This window comes from Paecilomyces variotii (assembly GCF_004022145.1).
Source record: "Paecilomyces variotii strain CBS 101075 chromosome Unknown C8Q69scaffold_2, whole genome shotgun sequence".
Taxonomy (NCBI): Eukaryota; Fungi; Ascomycota; class Eurotiomycetes; order Eurotiales; family Thermoascaceae; genus Paecilomyces; species Paecilomyces variotii.
In genome coordinates, this window is record NW_021167141.1 from 4,042,855 (window position 1) to 4,060,793 (window position 17,939).

The 17,939-nt window shown below is 46.7% G+C and overlaps 6 protein-coding genes across 6 annotated transcripts; 2 read left to right on the forward strand and 4 right to left on the reverse strand.

Moving 5' to 3' along the window:
• Positions 1-59: 59 nt before the first annotated feature.
• Positions 60-1,494, reverse strand: C8Q69DRAFT_459542 (hypothetical protein). The gene is made up of 3 exons (XM_028630089.1): positions 684-1,494; positions 530-597; positions 60-471 (listed from the first exon to the last, which is right to left on the reverse strand). Exons 1-3 carry the CDS (start codon positions 1,031-1,033, stop codon positions 452-454), a joined length of 438 nt encoding a protein of 145 aa, XP_028488271.1. The 5' UTR covers positions 1,034-1,494; the 3' UTR covers positions 60-451.
• An 876-nt stretch (positions 1,495-2,370) lies between these two features.
• On the reverse strand, positions 2,371-3,274 carry C8Q69DRAFT_517521 (Ctr copper transporter family protein; the record flags this gene model as incomplete). Its single annotated transcript, XM_028633419.1, has 2 exons — positions 2,371-2,634; positions 2,691-3,274. The coding sequence occupies 2 exons, from the start codon at positions 3,272-3,274 to the stop codon at positions 2,499-2,501; spliced, it is 720 nt and encodes a 239-aa protein (XP_028488272.1). The 3' UTR covers positions 2,371-2,498.
• A 1,593-nt stretch (positions 3,275-4,867) lies between these two features.
• Positions 4,868-5,900, reverse strand: C8Q69DRAFT_459549 (hypothetical protein). Its single transcript, XM_028630090.1, has one exon. It carries the CDS (start codon positions 5,565-5,567, stop codon positions 4,944-4,946), a length of 624 nt encoding a protein of 207 aa, XP_028488273.1. The 5' UTR covers positions 5,568-5,900; the 3' UTR covers positions 4,868-4,943.
• A 1,684-nt stretch (positions 5,901-7,584) lies between these two features.
• On the forward strand, positions 7,585-8,858 carry C8Q69DRAFT_442779 (hypothetical protein; the record flags this gene model as incomplete). The annotated part of the gene is made up of 5 exons (XM_028628872.1): positions 7,585-7,598; positions 7,946-8,011; positions 8,174-8,300; positions 8,354-8,533; positions 8,574-8,858. 5 exons carry the CDS (start codon positions 7,585-7,587, stop codon positions 8,856-8,858), a joined length of 672 nt encoding a protein of 223 aa, XP_028488274.1.
• A 3,770-nt stretch (positions 8,859-12,628) lies between these two features.
• Positions 12,629-15,193, forward strand: C8Q69DRAFT_397609 (FAD binding domain protein; the record flags this gene model as incomplete). Its single annotated transcript, XM_028627783.1, has 10 exons — positions 12,629-12,771; positions 12,836-12,869; positions 12,939-13,010; positions 13,069-13,162; positions 13,219-13,618; positions 13,678-13,712; positions 13,765-13,889; positions 13,950-14,126; positions 14,187-14,235; positions 14,304-15,193. The coding sequence occupies 10 exons, from the start codon at positions 12,629-12,631 to the stop codon at positions 15,191-15,193; spliced, it is 2,019 nt and encodes a 672-aa protein (XP_028488275.1).
• Positions 15,194-15,415: 222 nt separating this feature from the next.
• On the reverse strand, positions 15,416-17,776 carry C8Q69DRAFT_398580 (Melibiase-domain-containing protein; the record flags this gene model as incomplete). Its single annotated transcript, XM_028627808.1, has 3 exons — positions 15,416-16,958; positions 17,018-17,624; positions 17,677-17,776. 3 exons carry the CDS (start codon positions 17,774-17,776, stop codon positions 15,416-15,418), a joined length of 2,250 nt encoding a protein of 749 aa, XP_028488276.1.
• Positions 17,777-17,939: the final 163 nt, after the last annotated feature.

Here is a 17,939-nt window from a genome sequence, read left to right on the forward strand (position 1 = left end):
GTATTCGACCGTGGGTATGTATCCTCGGAGTTAGTCCGTGTAGAGTTGTAGCTCAGGATGGGAACATTGAACGGGCCGAATAATGTAGATCAAGAGGAAAGTTTGAAGAGTATCGTCGTGCTTAACTATGAAGGACAATTCAAAAGTACGATTTTTCGTAACAATGAAGAGGTTAGAGAACTATGATTAGTTAATAGCAGAACGCGCTTCCAGACTTGAAAGAAAGCACCAGCTAGGTGGTAAGATTACATTGGCTTCGAAAGTTTATCAGTACACGATATAAACACAGACACAAGGAGTGGACATAAGCTTTCTTCCATAAAAAAGAAAAAGGAAAAGAAAAAAATACATAAAGCAACGAGGCTGAAATCGTAAGAGAAAACGTAGCTAGGTATCTGAGAAAGGAGCGGTGCGCATCAAATCATAACATCACGAGGATATCGTATAAGCATTAAACGACATTTTCATGGCCTGGGTACATCCCAGTCAGCCTATTCCTGTATTAGATCTGGAAGTTTGCGCAACTTACGACCAAGAGGCTTGGCTCTCTTAGAAATGGACCTCGCTTGGTCCTGCTTGATCTTGGCAAGACGAGCCCTATAGAAAGATTCCATTAGCATCAGTTCTCGCATTTACTGAAGCAAAACTCAAGCCACGCGAGAGTATAGAACGATAGGGCTTACTCTTCGGCTGCCTCTTGCTCAAGACGCTTGACATGTTCCCTGGCATCCCTTACTGCCTGTCGCGCTGCAGCCAAAGCCTTGTCCGCATCTCGCTCTGCAGCCTCAGCGCTCGCGACTCGCTCACGAGCAGCTACAATAGAAGGGTCTTCATGGTTCTGGTTCCGGTGTAGAAGACTGCGCCCGTTGTTGCTGTTGTTGGTACTGTTTGACGCAGTCGCTGGTGACTGAGATGAGGAACCCGAGTTACGATGGCTGAAGATGGAACCGTGGCGCTGTTCCTGTCTCTGGTGTTGCTCGGTCGTCTGAGGAGATACATCCCTCTCAGTCGAGTGTCGACCAAAGAGACCCATTTTGAAGAAATAGAGTACCTGCTGGGCAGAAATATGTCAATCAAAGAATCTAGGATAAAAAGTGATGCGGGATCCGATAATTAATCATAAATATTAAGTTATCCCATTTCTTTCTCTTCTTCTACCAGAGAGATGGGGATGATATAGTTGTGGGAGATAAGTATGCCAAGGTCTGGATACATAGCCTGACGTCAAAGCGCTGATCAGAATTCAGCCACTGTCATAATCCCTGCCAACGTACGTCGCGGGAGCATCCAGTGTCCTGGATGGCGTACTAGGTAGAAAGTAGATTGGATCATTTAAACCGTTGACGTGACATACCGCAGCATACTACGTGGCACGCACGGGCTGTCTTTGACGTCGAATCTAGCGATGATGTTGTGCCATTTCCTTTTTAGGCTGGGATTCTACTGCGCCACGTGATGCCTACCGGAGAATTTTTATCTAGATTCTACAGTAAGTTATTATGATGTCCAATATTCCTATTTTAAGAAGACTTAGATGATCCAATGATGTTATTCAATGCCGATAATATTTGCTCAAAATGCCATTGTAGCATCCTGGCATGGATTCAGCCAACTATGATCCTTTCAAGTAAAGCACTCCTCCTTTTTGGCCCGCGGGTTATAGAACAATGTCAACCTTAACTCCTTGCAGTTTATTAGGTACAGTGGCAATGCGGGTGGTGATGCTATCTTTCCATGGTAACCAGGAACCTTGCTTTATTCCGTTGATGTTGGCAAGGCAAAACCAAATGTCATCTTGGAGCTGATGAAGATGCTTGATTGAGCAACTATCTAGGGACTCGATCGAGCCCCTAGGGGCACCGAAATGTCAAAACCTATAATCGTCCTACTTGCCTCGGGTACGGCAGGGTAGCTTTTGATCTGCTTTATATGATTTGCAGTAGCAAAATGTCAACACCAAAACAAATTACAATCGTTTTGTATGATAATCTGAACCACTTTAATCGACCTTCTCCTACTTCCCTCTTGGATTGAAGCGAATCTATATTATCGCGTTTATTGAAGAAAGCTCCGTGGAGATCAGGAAGAACACAAAAGGCTATTAACCATTCCGCTTAGGGGAAGGTTCAACGTTTTTAAGTGCCACAGAGGACGCAGAATTAGCACTTGCTGGATCTCGTCATGTTCCGCAGAAGTAACCAGACGTCGTCTGTGTCGGATGGCTGAGCGAAAAAGCGGGAATTTCTTATTTCTGGATGCAGACTTGCCATAACATTCCCGTCGTGTGAGCTGTAAGAGATTCTGCTACCCTATCTATAGACGTGTGTGCATGTGAAACAAACGCGAAGAGAAACTTGGAGTTCTCTAAATGAGGCCGACATGTATTCAATCTTGTATATGAATACAACCAAGAAATATGAGCGGAGAAGATCAGGATGTGCAACCGTCTGACACCCTTTTATCCCAGGGACAGACCTAAACTATGAAGTCCAACAGCTCTAGCCATCGTGACAAGCCCCATCTTGCCAACCAGGTGAATGGCCCGCATATCGACCCAGTACAAGCTCGCTCACGATTATTCCGCTAATGACTGCGGAAAACACGCCGATATTAAACGTCATGACGGCTAACATTCTAGGTAGGTGATCATTAGCTAGGAACGATCGACGTTAGCGGAGGGAGAAGCTCACAGTAGATACCCAATCGAAGCCCGTACCCCTTCGAGAAATGAACATATGCCATCATGTTTCCAGCTCCATGGTCGAGTCAAAGTCCATGCACTGCACAGTCTGCGAAAAGATCTTGTGATAAACGACTGCGATTGATCGGCTCCGTTTGAGTCCAATCTTCTACCATGCTCCCTCTGCCCCTGGGGCCGTAAAAAAGGAGTTGACGGGAATTGCGAACTATTCTCATCATCGTTCTTGTCAATCTCCATGTATAGCGGCAAAGGGCTCATGTGCTCCTTGATATTTCGCGGACGTCGCGCGGCTGCAGATGCTAATACAGGCGCACTGGGAATATGATGTACGGAATGGGCCCTGGATTCTAGTTGGAGCTTCAAGATCCCAAGGAAGCGGTTAAACCAGGCCAATAAGAAGAGGAAGAACAATGTGAGGACATATGATGAATAGGAAGCGGTCGTCCAATCCTTGAAAAAAAGCGTAACGTGCATCCCGGTCGTGAAAATGGCGGGCATTGCCATTCCATGACTCTGGACGGACTCGGTACCATTTGTAGGATTATCGTGTCCCATTCCCATTGTCATATTCATGGTCGGTTTATGCCTCTTGCTTGGAAACAGAGTTGTAGCTTATGGTGAATAGAAGAATGGTGGACGAAGAGATGGACTGGAGCAGGCTATTATACCAGATCTACAATTTCATGTTTCTAATTCTTTAGCCTGATCAATAACTGACAATTACAAGATAGTGGTTACAGCTGGCAGCTGAGTATGAATCAACTGTGTGTTGAGCGCAGTCACGTAAATATCGGTCTGATTGCTTGTAACCTTCGTGAAGCTGTGGTTGTTATAGAAATCTGCTTAATCTTGCTCATATGGCATCGAGATATGTAAGAGATTGGGCTGAAATTGAGCTGCAAGATCCTCGCGATCGGGGACGCTAGATCTTCGCCATCAATAGTGTCTCGGCAACGCGATCAGCTCAACGTGATATTCGCGCAAATATGCTCACCATGACAAACCACCTCAGGAATTTCACTCCAGCAACAGCCATAGTTCCAACTAATATATAGGCCTTATGACTAGACTTGGCTACCGAAAAGCAGAGTCAGTGCTGTCTACCTGGTCTCTTCATCTGAATGTCTAATGATATCATCCTTCTTTAGCAGCCCGCTGTATCTACTAGAACATAATGAGAACGACAATGTATCGCTGCGGAGTGATCAACTTTCTGTCCAATATCCACATACTCGGCCTTTCAGAGCGATCACTGACTCGGCCGTGGCACTGGCTATGGGCCGAGAACGGAAAGTCAGTCAGGTATGAAGTCGAGATATCAGAAGACGTTCAGTAGTGAATATTCGATTAACCAGGTTGTTACAATCTAGCGTTCTCTATTTCAACTCTAATTACAAATAAAGGTATTCCGCACCCACGCTATATAACCATTGCAGCTCGACATCTCACGATACGTCCTGAGGACTCCGTTGGTAACGGGCTCATCTGACAACTCATGTTTAGACTTCCTCTTCCTCAGCGACATTCAGCCCTCGGCGATTTGCTTTTCTCAATCTGGCTTACGAGGATGGCCTTTTATTTTTGAGTGATAATAAATACCGGTCACATTTTTATTCAAGAGCATGGAGTATGGAGATTATCAGAGGCACATCCGTCTCGGAGAAGGAATATTGTTCGCTTCATGGTCCATCGCGTCACAAAATGCTAGCCAAGAATGATAGATGTAGGAAACGAGAAAAGAACGTTCGCATAAACATTGTAGACCGTATTTCAGAAGCGTACTGAAGAGTGAGTCTCATAACTAGTTATATAACTTGTATGACAAAGCTGAGCTGGCGAGTGCTATCCAAACTGGGAATAGTCGGTTCAACCCTATTGATATGATGGATGCAACACATGAATAAAAAGAGGCAGTGCGACTGGAAAGCTAAGCGCTGATGGCTTTTTCGAGATTGCTCTATCGTCTCAGGCAGACATGATATGATTGGTCCTGAGAAGACGTAGCAAGGACTGTGCAATCAATATGAGGATACCGTTTTCTGCATTAAGTGTGGTTATGTAGACATAGTCACTATGAACGCATGAGGGTAGTAGGAAATAGCGAGGTTATAGAATTCTTGTTATGCAATGGGTTCCATTTACATGAATTTGCTGCTGGGAAGAGGTCCAATCCGAATAGATGCATTTTACCTTCTGCTATTATCAAGACATTATGTACAGATGAGTTAAATATGTATATCCACTAAAGAGCCCCAAATTTCTGCAATTCCGCCTCAGTCCACTCCCACAATCGTTTCCCCATGTCCTTGTTCACTGCATAATAATTCTTGGCTTTCAGTATCCCAACTGGGACATAGTATGCACCGTTCATCAAGTTCTCCTTTTTGGCCCCCGCAGCGGCCCAGAGTTGATTATAGGCGCCCTTAGACAATGGAGTAGCGAAGACCCCCATGACCCTCGAAGAGACAGTCGTAAAAATAGAATTTTTCCACATGGAGTCATAAAGGTCAGTCAGGATAATACCAGGGTGGACAGACACCGATGTGAGTGAAGGGTAGCGACGAGCTAGCTCTGCTGCGAACAAGATATTGGCGGCTTTAGATGCACCGTATCGGACCATGCTCTGACTAGTCTTTTTCAACTTCTTCTGGTCCAAGATACTCTCGAACGACGGGGCCATGTTATGTCCTATAGACGAAAGAGAGATAACTCGGACATCGGAGTTCGGCTCTTCTGCGGTTTTAAGCAGAGTGGGCATAAGCAGCTTTGTTAGAAAGAAGTGACCGGTGTGATTCGTGCCAAGCTGGATTTCATGACCCATCTCTGTTTCACCTGGCGGCAGAGCCATGACTCCAGCATTGAGCATCAGAATATCCAGTCTCGAGGCCTGTGATTTGAATGTCTCTGCAGCATTCTTGATAGAAGTTGTAGACGTCAAGTCCAAAGGGAGCCAGGTGATGTTCACGTCCTTGCCAAGGCTGTTCTTGATGGAGTCAATTGCATCCTTTGCTTTGGACTCTGAGCGAGCAGCAAGGAAGATATGCTGCGGGTTGTGTTTGGCAAGTTGGAAGACGGACTCCTTGCCCAATCCCGCGTTTCCTGTATAGTTGCTTCAGTTGAGGATGTTCATCTCCATCAATGATCGCTTTGGCGATCGCACTTATTGACTGCACATACCACCAGTTACCAGAATAACCTTTCCTGTAAGATCTCCAATGTCCCTATCCGGTTCGAAATTAACTGAACCCATGTAACTACATGGATTCACAAAATCTGCGACCAACGATGCCATTTTCAAGGGTAAATTGAACACGTTGGGCCAATACTCTGGGACGTCAATGTTGGCAGACTCAATATGCCGGACAGTTGAAGTGACTGCTATTCATTCCCCAGGGTTATTGCTGCCCTAAAACCACGCCAGTTATTTAATCATGACTGTGAACTGTATCCATCGAGGTCGACCCCATGGCGTAGCGATCAGGTCTCTACTTTGTGGAGAATCGGCGAGACTCAAACGCCCGAGTTATTCAAGCATCCTGGAAGAAGTATCCACTAAAGGGGATTCCATACCAGAGAGCCCCCAATGAAAAGTGGTCTGGGATCAATTAGTCTCGACGGAAAGGTATGTCCAAACGGTTTAGGTTTGGATACATTTGCCTCAGCTACAAATGCCTCGGTACAACGTGCCTGTCGGGCAGTCGGAGGTTAACATTCCGCCGGTCAGTGAACTGTTGGCATTAACTGTTTCATCTTGACTCTAACAGTAACAATATGACTCTTTGTGTTTTCATCTATCTTAAATTATATTCAGCCATAAAGTGTGCAAAACAAAGTTTCCCTTCCACCTAGCTGTAGCGGGTTATATATTCAGCCTAGAATAGGCGGTGTGTGAGTAGTTATCCGGGATGGTGATCAGATCGTGGCGAGAAACTTCAATTTATAAACTGTAAAAAAGGGAATAGGAAAAGAAAAGAGCAATAACAACCCGACAAGGAACTATCTGGTATTTTTTATTTTCAATTTTTTGACACTGTCCACGCATTTTACAAGAAAAAGATGGTACGAACAGCCTCCGCTCATATAGCCTCAAACGGAAAGTTACTGCAAATCGGGTGCTGTGGTCTAGTGAGTTTACCTTTAACCAACCACATCACCAACTTAAAACTAACCCCCCAATTGGTGGTAGGACGTCACGTTGTGGCCGTGCCAGCCTGGGTTCGATTCCCAGCAGCGCCAAAATTAAATATCTTTTTTGGTCCCTTTCTATATCATAGCGCGGGTTACACTCGAGATAGCCGGGACTGGCTTTTTTCTTTTTTTCTTTCTCTCTTTCACTTTCCTTTAAATCAGTTTTGCAAGACCCGTTGTGTATACCAGGAATGGAAACAATCTTATTTGAAGGAGGTTTGAGAATTCTAGAAAAATGCATGTAAGATAGAGGCCATGTCCGTCCACGGGTAAAAGCCGACGTTTGTTCTCTAGGACATGATTCTTTGTGTGTTCTAAAATGTTAAATCTAATCTCGAGCAGAAATAGTCATAGTACATCTATTCTGCTTTGTCGCGATGTAGTAATCGCCTGGATGCGTTCGAACACAGCTTGCCTTGAAGATCAAAAAAGGTGGTGCAACTTCTCAGTTCGCAGTGATACACACAATGTTTGTCGAAACTCACCGATATTCTATCCAGTTGTCCCAGCAGGATCGCGCGAGATAGTATGTTATGGCACATTCTGGTTTTCTTTTTTTCAATCTCAAGGCGTGTCTTATTGAAATTGTTGCAATCGCTGAATATAAAGCTTGAGATGACGGAAGTAAGTACTGAAAGGACATTGTATTCTCTGTTTCAAGGGAATTTGTCTCCATTGCAGGTTCTATTATCAACATGGAATTAATATGGTATGTGAGAATCATTCTCATAATCAAAGTCGTATCTCTCATTGTTGGATATGCTCACATATGATAATTTGGTTCTCAATCTCTTAGTTACGCCAAGTCAAGTCAGTGTTGAGGTAAACAGCTATCCGCTGATATTGGTGGATATCTGAGTAGTTAGAATTCTCTGAATCCGTCGCATTAACAGCGCTTTTACGTTTAATACTGGCTTCAGCCACCACTCGTTTTGCTAGCCTTTGACTCCTTCATGTCTAGCCTTAGATGAAATCCTCCCTCACCTGCTTGAAACCAGATTATGGCCGGACATAGTTGTCAAATGATTAAAGCACGTAATTGCATATCGAGGTTAGTGTTCCCGACTTAGATGGCTCCGTCTCGACTGTCAGTCCAGACGGTGATCTTCTTTACGAGAACGGGTAATTGTTCCGCGCACCGACGTAGCAATTTGGAAAAAGTATATTGAGAAGCACTATAGACATGCTCAGGTTACGGCGAAGTATATGAATATGATCTTCTCTGCGTTGTGGTTGAATATGGTATCATAGACGTTCTTCGCATGCTGCTTGATCATCATTTAGAGTACCAAATTCCGCTTGTATATACGCCACCTGGAAACGATTCAATTCCTGCTCGATAAGAATGGGCTCAAACTACTATTACCCACAGCGAAAGCCTGATTTGCATGCTCCTCACAAGGGGGCTTTGGTTCGCAATGCTGATTCTATCCGACAGCCAGGACAGCAGCGTGAACAACACAGTTCGAAACCGTGCTTGGATGGGCTGCCTCCAGGGCTAGCTATAATTTAGTGTCCCCTCTTATTGCCAACGGGGCGAATGTCCATGCTCGGCAGATGGGTCCTGCAGGTTCTCGGCTTGGTATCCAGCAGGTCACTGCGCTGCATGTGCGAGCTCTTGCTGGAATTATAGAAGCCATGCAGGTACTACTGAATCATTGCGGTCGCGATATCGAGCTTTCAGAGATGGTATCTCGGCGTGGTAGCAAGAGATGTCTCCCACCGCACTGGGTGGCCGCGGGCAACACTCAGTGATGAAGACCTGCTCCCCAACGATGAGTCTACTCACCAGACCATAGAGACCTTCAGGCTGATATTAACGGGCAACGCTCCTCTCGATGAAGGTGTGGGGGTTGGGGCAAGCTCCTGGCCAGGTAGTCAAGGAATAGACCACTTGAGAGGACACATGAGGGCCGCATTTGAGCGCAAGATGGGATGGGTCGGGAATTTCAAGAAGCCGAAGGCTTAATGGATAAACCGAATAATGCGAGAAATGTACCATCACAGCGATCGGAAGAAGTGATGCCAAATGGGATAGTGAGGAAGAGTGGGGAGAAGACGATTTGCCTGAAGGGGTAACCTCCCCATACGTCTATAAGATGAGTTCTACTGCAGCAGGCATGAATAAAACTCTTTTCTCTCTCCAGTTTTCTGCACTGCACGAATGCTACTTGATTCCATACAAGTTTCTCTATCGAACTACTCTTGCTGTTTGTCCCATCTTTTCAAATGGCCTGCTCTCGTTGTCCCGGATGCGCTTGCTTCTGCGATATAGTACGTCGATCGTCGCTCTTCAAGCCGTGCCTTCAAAAGCGGCAAATCTGTGACTTGAGCAAAATGTGGCCACAAGAGACCCTGTCTAGTCAGGTGGATTGAATCTCAGCATTCACATTGAACGCTGCCCAGAAGCACATCGATTTGTTCCCACAATGTTGGGTTGCCATCCGCTTGAAAACGATAATACGCGAAGTCGATGTCCAACACATATCCACCAGGTCTCCCGGTCTCGATTCCAAACGAGGCAACTCAATTGATTTGTATGTGACCGAGGTTAGCGTAAAGTCCCAAAAAGAGTCCCTTGCCTCTTTTGCGTGTATAGCAGAACCCTGTTTCGTACCATTCTTCAAAGGCGGGAAATCGGTGACGAGAAGTGGGCGTAAGTAAGCTAGTCAGGATACAAAGACAGATTTATGACTTCTTAACTTATTTTCACGCGATAGAGTAAGGACAGTAACCCTTGGCTTTTTATTCATAACTAATGCGCGGTCTTAGGATACTGTACAGTGTATGCTATCATTGGCTCGCATCTATCTCTGGTTCACTAGCTTCATAAGTTTCCACGGGTCTGATTAGATCATCAAATCGGGTGCTGTGGTCTAGTGAGTTTTGCCTTTCATCCAGCATCAACCAACTTTAACTAACCCCCCCATTGGTGGTAGGACGTCACGTTGTGGCCGTGCCAGCCTGGGTTCGATTCCCAGCAGCGCCAATCTTGTATATCTTTTTGCATTTTTTCTCTTCATTTTTTTCTTCGGCAAGATGATGGTCTACTGACAAATCGGCACGACATAAGGGCATCGAGGTCTAGATCACTTGGCTTCCACGGGCCTCCTTCAATTTGTGGGAAGGGAATATATGAGTAGGTAGGTAGGTGTACTTGATTGGGTTTATGATCTGTCTGATATTTGAAGCGACGTTATCCTCCAGCCTGCAACAACTGTGGACAAATTCTTTTTCTAGTTTTATGTATATTTTTGGTGTGGGCTGTATAAGTACTTGATGGACTGGATTTTATTCCTAAAAGTTCTAACGTAAACACACCACAATTGACCTTTACGCTCCTTGACTATGGAATCTTTCCAGGTCTATAGGAGAGAAAGCTGAAGCTGTTATCAAATATACCAAGCGTCTGCCTTTCTCCACGTAATATGGAATCTAATCTCACCGACCATCTTGGAAAGATGAGGCTGCCAGCCATTGTATCGTTCCGTAGCACAGTCACGGTATATCTGAAGACTCTTTGTCGGAGTCCAACTCTGGTATGCCGCTTTCAAGCATCCAAAGCCATTGATACGCATATGGATGGTTCATATCCTCTGGTATTCGGCAGAACTTGACAAAGCTGAAGATCTTTGGTGGAACCTGGAACCTTTTCCTTTAGAGCCGTTGGGAATATGATGTCACTAGGGAATCGCAATCTTCAAGTTTGCTCAGAACCACAAGAAGTATGACTGACCTTGTTGAAAAGACATAAGATGTTTAATCAAGTTCTTCTGTCTATTGGATGATATTTCGTATTTTTCGAACTATATCAGCTTGCATTCTCAAGGTAGCCGAAGACATTCGTTGAATAAAGATTCTCTGGTTCTCGATCTATTATAGCAGCCTTTCTCGCTTTCTCTATGCTGGAAATAAAAGTAAATCCAATCCCAGGTTGGGGTTTCCTTTCTACATATATCAGTATTTTCATGCGAAACTCCCTACGCAAGGGCATTCAACAGTGTTTTCAGCATTTGTGCATGCTATTGATTGTGCAGGGGTGGACGAAGAAAACGAAATGCATACTGATATAGAAGAAGTGTAGTTTGATAGGCGATCGAGCACCATATTGGTATTTTGGCTAGGAGACTCAAGGGAATGTGGATGAATACGTCGCTCTCATCAGGTCCAGAACAACGAGTGATTAGTTGAAATGTACTACTTGAGGGCCAAATATAACTTGATACCATTCGAATGGCCATGGGGACCGGCCAGTCTAGAGCAGCATCCTGTCTGGCAGAACCTTCAGGCTAGCTTCTCAGTTCTCATTTTCTTCAAGACAGGAGTCCGCACATATTTCGTACAAATATTACGCAGATATTATCGCGAAGAGACTGTTTGTCGGCAAGCTCCTGGAGTATCTCGCGCTGGCTAGGTTTACCTATTGTTCGAGACGGTTCACCGTTCCACAGAGGTGAGATCAGTGGAGTTGGCCCTTCTGCATAACACCCTCGGCAGCGCGCAAGCCATAGTCAGGTTCTCACAATATATTTTCTCTCAATATAAACATCTAACCCAGAATATAATAAGGCGTCGAGAAGTTATCTAAATCTTGACCGCAACATCCCCTTAGCCCATTGCGAAATAAGGACCTCATGTGCTGTCTATGAGTAGTTTGTCAAGACACAAATGTAGCAATGCTCGCTTTCACCTCGAATAGACATTCATTTTGCTGAGGGGATAAAAAAACAAAACGCAAAAAGATATTTAAATGTTGGCGCTGCTGGGAATCGAACCCAGGCTGGCACGGCCACAACGTGACGTCCTACCACCAATGGGGGGGTTAGTTTTGAGTTGGTGATGTGGTTGGTTAAAGGTAAACTCACTAGACCACAGCACCGATTTTTATTTGCCAGCGACAATTTAAAGATCTATCAATGCATATGGACGTGCCTGCAACTTTGTCCTGTTCAGGATTAGCATAGCATATTAGGAGGTGATAGTTACAGAGTGAAAACCATCTCTTTATTATTCTTAACGTCTACTATAATATTAGCTCTATTATACTAGTAGGAAATATTTCTAATAGCCAAAAGGTCTTAATATCGTGATTAGTATAAGGATATCTGTTATTTATTATTTGCATTCTGCGAGGAAGTCCACAAGCCACGCAGCGGAAAATAACTACCATAACCACTCTGTCTGGGAATACCAATATTATCGAGGGCCACTACTACTAACTGGTATCGGATACGGTCCATCCTCGATCCGATCAGGGTCTGCACTAGTTGAGAGTCTGTGCAACCCCGCCGTTTCGGATCGTGAACAAGAACAAGTCATGCTCTTCCCCGTGGGACAATTAGTGTACCCCGCGTCGAGTGGAGATCCGAGGCATTCCCGACTAGCTGACAGGTCGATGCCGAAATATAGTACCGTTGACGATTCTGTCTACCAAGTCATCGGGTAGGCTATTAAGAAACCGGGCTTAGCTCTGTACGACAAGCCAGAGACCATATCCCGAATGATCGCTGCGCATCCAGCACGGACCTCAGCATCGGATGCTGCTGTCCGTATTCCGATCAATTGAGACTAAAGCGTGGAATGTAGTTGCGACCAGGATAGGATATCATCCAGTACCCCGCGCAGATAACGTAAGTAGGTGATATTTATTACACGCAAGGAGCAAACCCTGGACTATAACAACCACCCTGGCCCGGGAATTAGCTATTGCCTATTCACATCAGCAATATTCCTGTCAGAATGGCTCCTCAACCGGTTGATTCCTTAGTCGATGTTCTCATCGTCGGTGCCGGGCCTGCGGGCCTGATGGCAGCGACTTGGATGAGCCGATGTGGCATCAAGACACGCATCGTAGACAAGAGGAGCACGAAGATCTTCACAGGGTAAGCATCGAATACATCCGTCTGATTTTATATGTATGTACTGATGTACTGACTATAACCACAGCCAAGCTGACGGTCTCCAATGCCGTACTCTAGAGGTGAGAGAAGGCGCTGTTCCAACAACTGATAACTATGCCGTGAAGACCGTTCTAATGCCGTCTCCCTAGATTTTCGACAGTTTTGGCTTCGCAGACAAAGCATGGCGGGACGCGAACCATATGCTCGAAATCTGTCTATGGGTTAGTTATTGGACTGGTTATTGTCACTTACTTGGATGTCGCTCTGACTATTGTCTAGAATCCCGACGAGAATGGGAAACTACGACGCTATGATCGGATCCCCGACACGATTCCCGGTATCAGTCGGTACCACCAAGTGGTATTGCATCAGGGTCAGTTATTTCTACAATCCTGGAAGCTGAAGTCACAACCAGCTAAGAATTTTCAGGACGCATTGAGCGCTTCTTCTTGGACAGCCTGAAGGAACACAGTGACATCACGGTCGAGCGCGGTGTCATGCCGGAGACTTTGGAGATCGAGGACGTGAGTCCCAAGGACAGGGAAGCTTACCCAGTTAAAGTTACCCTGCGATACCTCTCTGAAGAGGAGGCTACTCCTGCCACTGCGCATAGCACTACCAAGAACGGAACAGTCCAGAGTGGACTCTTCAGGAGTAATCTGACGGCCGATGATACTGAGGAGCTCCTTAAAGCTGCGCAGAAAAGCCCCCGTTCTGGTTCAACAGAGGTTGTGAGGGCGAAGTATGTCATTGGTTGCGACGGTGCTCACTCGTGGATTCGACGCCAGTTGGGTTTTGCCATGGAAGGAGAGCAGACGGATTATATCTGGTAAGCCCTTCTTTGTCTCCATGCTCAGGGAGTCAGCGGTATAACTAACTTATATCCAGGGGAGTGCTCGATATCATCCCAATCACTGATTTTCGTAAGATTATATATAGCTTCCCGCAGTTTTCATTTACTAACCGTGCTCCTAGCTGACATTCGCATGCGCTGCGCCATTCATTCCGAAAATTCTGGAAGCGTGATGGTGATTCCCAGAGAGGACAAGCTGGTTCGACTATACATCCAGCTCACGACCACTGAGAAAGGAGGTGGTCAGGTAAGTTCTCGAGGGATCAAAACGTGTAGAGTCCATCTTTCACAGACTAACATCTACTAGCATGACCGCTCCAAGATTACACCGGACATGATTCTCAAGTCCGCCCAGAAGATCATGGCTCCGTACAAGATCGACTACGAGCACTGCAGCTGGTGGACTGCCTATCAGATCGGACAGCGTGTCGGATCGAACTTCTCCAAGAACGAACGTGTCTTCCTCGCAGGCGACGCTGTCCATGTATGCCCATCTAGAAACCCATTACTGAGTCAAATGAGGATTAGTTGCTGACTAGATCAGACTCACTCCCCCAAAGCGGGCCAAGGAATGAATGTCAGCATGCAGGACAGTAAGTCCCTCCACCAACCCCTATCTTCCAGATCCTAGCAGTCGTGTACTCACCCTTTTCTCACCCAGCGTATAACCTTGGCTGGAAGATCGCCAACGTCGTAAAGGGAATCGCAGACCCTGCCATCTTGAAGACATATCAATCTGAGCGCCGTCGCGTCGCTCAAGACTTGATAGCCTTCGATCACCGCTTTTCGCGCCTCTTTTCCGGCCGCCCAGCCAAGGACGTCATGGACGAGACAGGAATCAGCATGAAGGAATTCAAAGAAGCCTTCGAAAAAGGAAACAGATTCTCCAGCGGTATCGCCGTGGACTACGGATCGAGCGTGATTGTCGCAAAGCCCGGCGATGCAGCCAGCCAAGGAGACGGTACAGATGTCGCAACCACCTCTAACAGAGTCGTTGGCAAACAGTCCTTGTCATCTGTGATCCAGCTCGGTATGCGCATGCCCAGCTTCAAGGTCCTCAATCAGACAGATGCCCGCCCATGGCACTTCCAGGAGATTCTCAAGAGCGATGGTCGCTGGCGTCTGGTTGTCTTCGCAGGTGCAATCAAGCAGCCTGAGCAAGCAGCTCGAATCAAGGCTCTAGGTGCTGCTCTTTCCGATCCAAAGTCATTCATAAACCGATTCACTCCGGCAGATGCTCCTATCGACTCAGTCATTGAGATTCTGACTATCCATTCATCCCCGCGTTGGGATGTGGAGCTCCTCGAGGACTTTCCGGAGATCTTCCATCCGTTCAAGAATGATCTCGGCTGGGATTACTGGAAGGTATATGCGGATGATAACAGTTATTACGAGGGCCATGGACAGGCATATAAGAATTACGATGTCGATCCCGTTCGTGGCTGCATGGTTGTTCTTCGGCCTGATCAGTATGTCTCTTGGATAGGAGAGCTGGAGGATGTTGGTGATGCGGATGACTTCTTCAGCGGATTCATGCGGGAGAGGCGCTGATCGCTTGGGCACCGCTAGTTGGATGTGATTTTTTTCTTTTCGAACAGTGGCTTATTGATACATATAAATAGATATTCTTTCAATACTATTAAGTTCCTTTTGCCTCAAAGCCAAAACTTAGACTTGAGACGTCAACCCTCTTACTTTATTCTGTTCAAGTGAGATTTCCTAATGGCTATGCTAAGTACAGCTCACGGCCTCGAATTAAATACCGAGTCTAATTTACTGCTTCTCCAGGAATACTACCGTGCTACCATAGTCACCATCCAACGGGAACTGTAAGCCCATATTCATTAGCGTTGCACCAGAGTAAGTTCCAACCCCGTCAACACTATACGTTGCCTGAGCGTCCAGTCCCTGCAATCTCACCCAAGGCGTAGCGCGATTTATATTAGCTCTGACCTGGAAGTAGAATAGCACTGCTTGAGACCCATCTTCAGAGATGAACAACACAGCGGGCCAGTTGGAATCCTCAGGGAGACTCAACCGCCACATATCTCCGGTAAGCACAATTGGGCTAATCTTCTCTGCCAAATTGATAAGTCCCGGGAGAGCGGCTTTGTCATTCTCATCCAGTTCCTCCGGATTTAGTTCAAGACCGAACCCACCGCCCATCATAGCGACGTGCCCACGGAACTCGATGGGGGTAGTCCGTCCGGTTTGTTGGTTGGGCACCGCCGAAATATGCGCACCCATTGCGCTGGGTGGATACACGAGAGAAGTGCCAAGCTGGATGGAAATACGCTCCAGGCCGTCAGTGTCATCAGATGTCCATATCTGAGGGAAATATTGCAATACACCGGGGTCGAAGCGTCCGCCTCCTGAGGCACATCCCTCCCACAAGACGTAAGGAAAACGGGATGTGAGGGTCTCGAACACGCGGTACATGCCAAGCATGTATTCATGGTCTGCACTAGGGGAGGGCAACTCATGAACACCTCGGTTGTGGTCCCACTTGATATAGGTGATGTTGGCACTTTTAAGGAGGTTTGAGACGAAATCGATAATAAAGTCCTGCACCTCCGGCAAGGCGAGGTTCAGCACGAGCTGGTTCCGCCGCAACGTCCTTGGGTACGGGCCTGCGTGGAGTGCCCAGTCAGGGTGCTCGTGGTACAGGGTTGAGTTGGGGTCAACCATTTCTGGCTCGATCCAGATACCGAATCGGAGGTTGGTAGAGGTGTTTGCCGCCTTTAATTCAGTCACATTGTTCACCAGAGGGTCGAGACCATCGGGGAACTTTTGTCGGTTCGGTTGCCAGTCACCGAGACCAGCATAATCGTCGTCACGAGGGTATTTGTTTCCGAACCAGCCATCATCCATTACGAAGAGCTTTGCTCCCAATGCAGCCGACTCCTCGGCCAGTTGGTACATGCTGCTCTCATTGAAGTCAAAACCAAGTCCTTCCCAGCTGTTGAGGAGAGGGGGTCGGTTGCTGGTAGCGTATCGGCTCTTTATTAAATGCTTGCGATAGAGACGATGGAACGAGCGAGACATGCCACCAATTCCGTCTTTCGAGTAGACAGAAACACATTCGGGAGATATGAGGGACTCGTTAGGGCCTAGATTCCAAGATAACTGTTCAGGATTAAAACCAAGCATAGCACGGGTAAAGCCCTGGGAGCCTTTCTCAACATTGACGGCAAATGACCCAGTATAGACCAACGAGAACCCCCACGTCTCGCCCTGAGACTCTGTTGTAGAGGGTGATACTAGCGTGAGGAAGGGATTGTGAAGATGTGACGAGAACCCAGTGGTACTTCCGAAGCTGTTGCAAGTTAGCACAGTACTGCAGCTTTCTATTCTGCCCCAATGCCAAATAAATACCCTTGGATACCGTATTCCACTCTTCTTCTCTCGCGTCGCCTTTCTCTAGCCCAGTCTCCATTAAGACTGATCATATCAAGGTCCTCAAAGGGCAAATCCACGCTCAGACTGGCCAATGCCTCGATCGTGATGTTCCCCTCCCCTCCGTTGGTTACATTGACGCTCCGAACAATCGCATCGTACTTGGGGAAAATTGAGTACGATAAATCTGCTGCTACTGAGCTGTAGTTGTCGTATAGATGCACAATCAGAGTCGTCACATCGCCCTCGCTACCTGTGGTCGCAGGCAGCCCCGGAAGACCAGGCTTGCCTTGCACAATTGTGTGTGATTGGTACTGCAGGTCTGACACGGTATAACCGGCAGTTTGGCGTATGCGCACGGCAGGAATACGGAAATCCCCGCGTCCTTGGTCGGGGAATTCACGGCGCACACGACCTGGCATGCCAACCCAGCCGTTCACTTGCGGCACTGCTGCCGTTGGGATAGATCCAGTCAAACTGCCACCGAAGTGGTCCGACAACAGATCTCCAGTGCTGTTGTCGACATGGAATCTATAAGACACATTGTCTCCGTTGAGGGCAAAGCTCGTTCCATTGACAACGACCGCTGTGGACAACTGTTACCCAAGTTGAAGCGAAATGTGTAAGACGCGTCTTACCGTTTCCGAAAGAAGACTCAGCCTTGACAATCCGAGGGCCTCCAGAGACTACAAGAGCAGTTGCAGCGGCAACGACAGCCCTTTGTGAAAGCCCAACCATTCTGGCTAGTCGAAATCTCCAGGATTCTCCGCTGCAGACAAAGGTAAGACCACGGGAGTCAAGCCCTCCTCTTAATACCTCTCCCCATGGTAAAGTTATAGTGCACCTCAATCCACTTAGACTAGCATATTCTTAGTATGTCTTGAGGGGTCATACGTTAGAT

Excerpts from the sequence above, each read along its gene's own strand:
- C8Q69DRAFT_459542 (XM_028630089.1), bottom strand. The coding sequence starts at position 1,033 with ATGGGTCTCTTTGGTCGACACTCGACTGAGAGGGATGTATCTCCTCAG. Across the intron at positions 598-683 it reads GAGCAAGAGGCAGCCGAAGA|GGCTCGTCTTGCCAAGATCA; the intron begins GTAAGCCCTATC and ends ATCTTTCTATAG. Across the intron at positions 472-529 it reads GAGAGCCAAGCCTCTTGGTC|GCCATGAAAATGTCGTTTAA; the intron begins GTAAGTTGCGCA and ends GGATGTACCCAG.
- C8Q69DRAFT_459549 (XM_028630090.1), bottom strand. The coding sequence starts at position 5,567 with ATGCTCAATGCTGGAGTCATGGCTCTGCCGCCAGGTGAAACAGAGATG.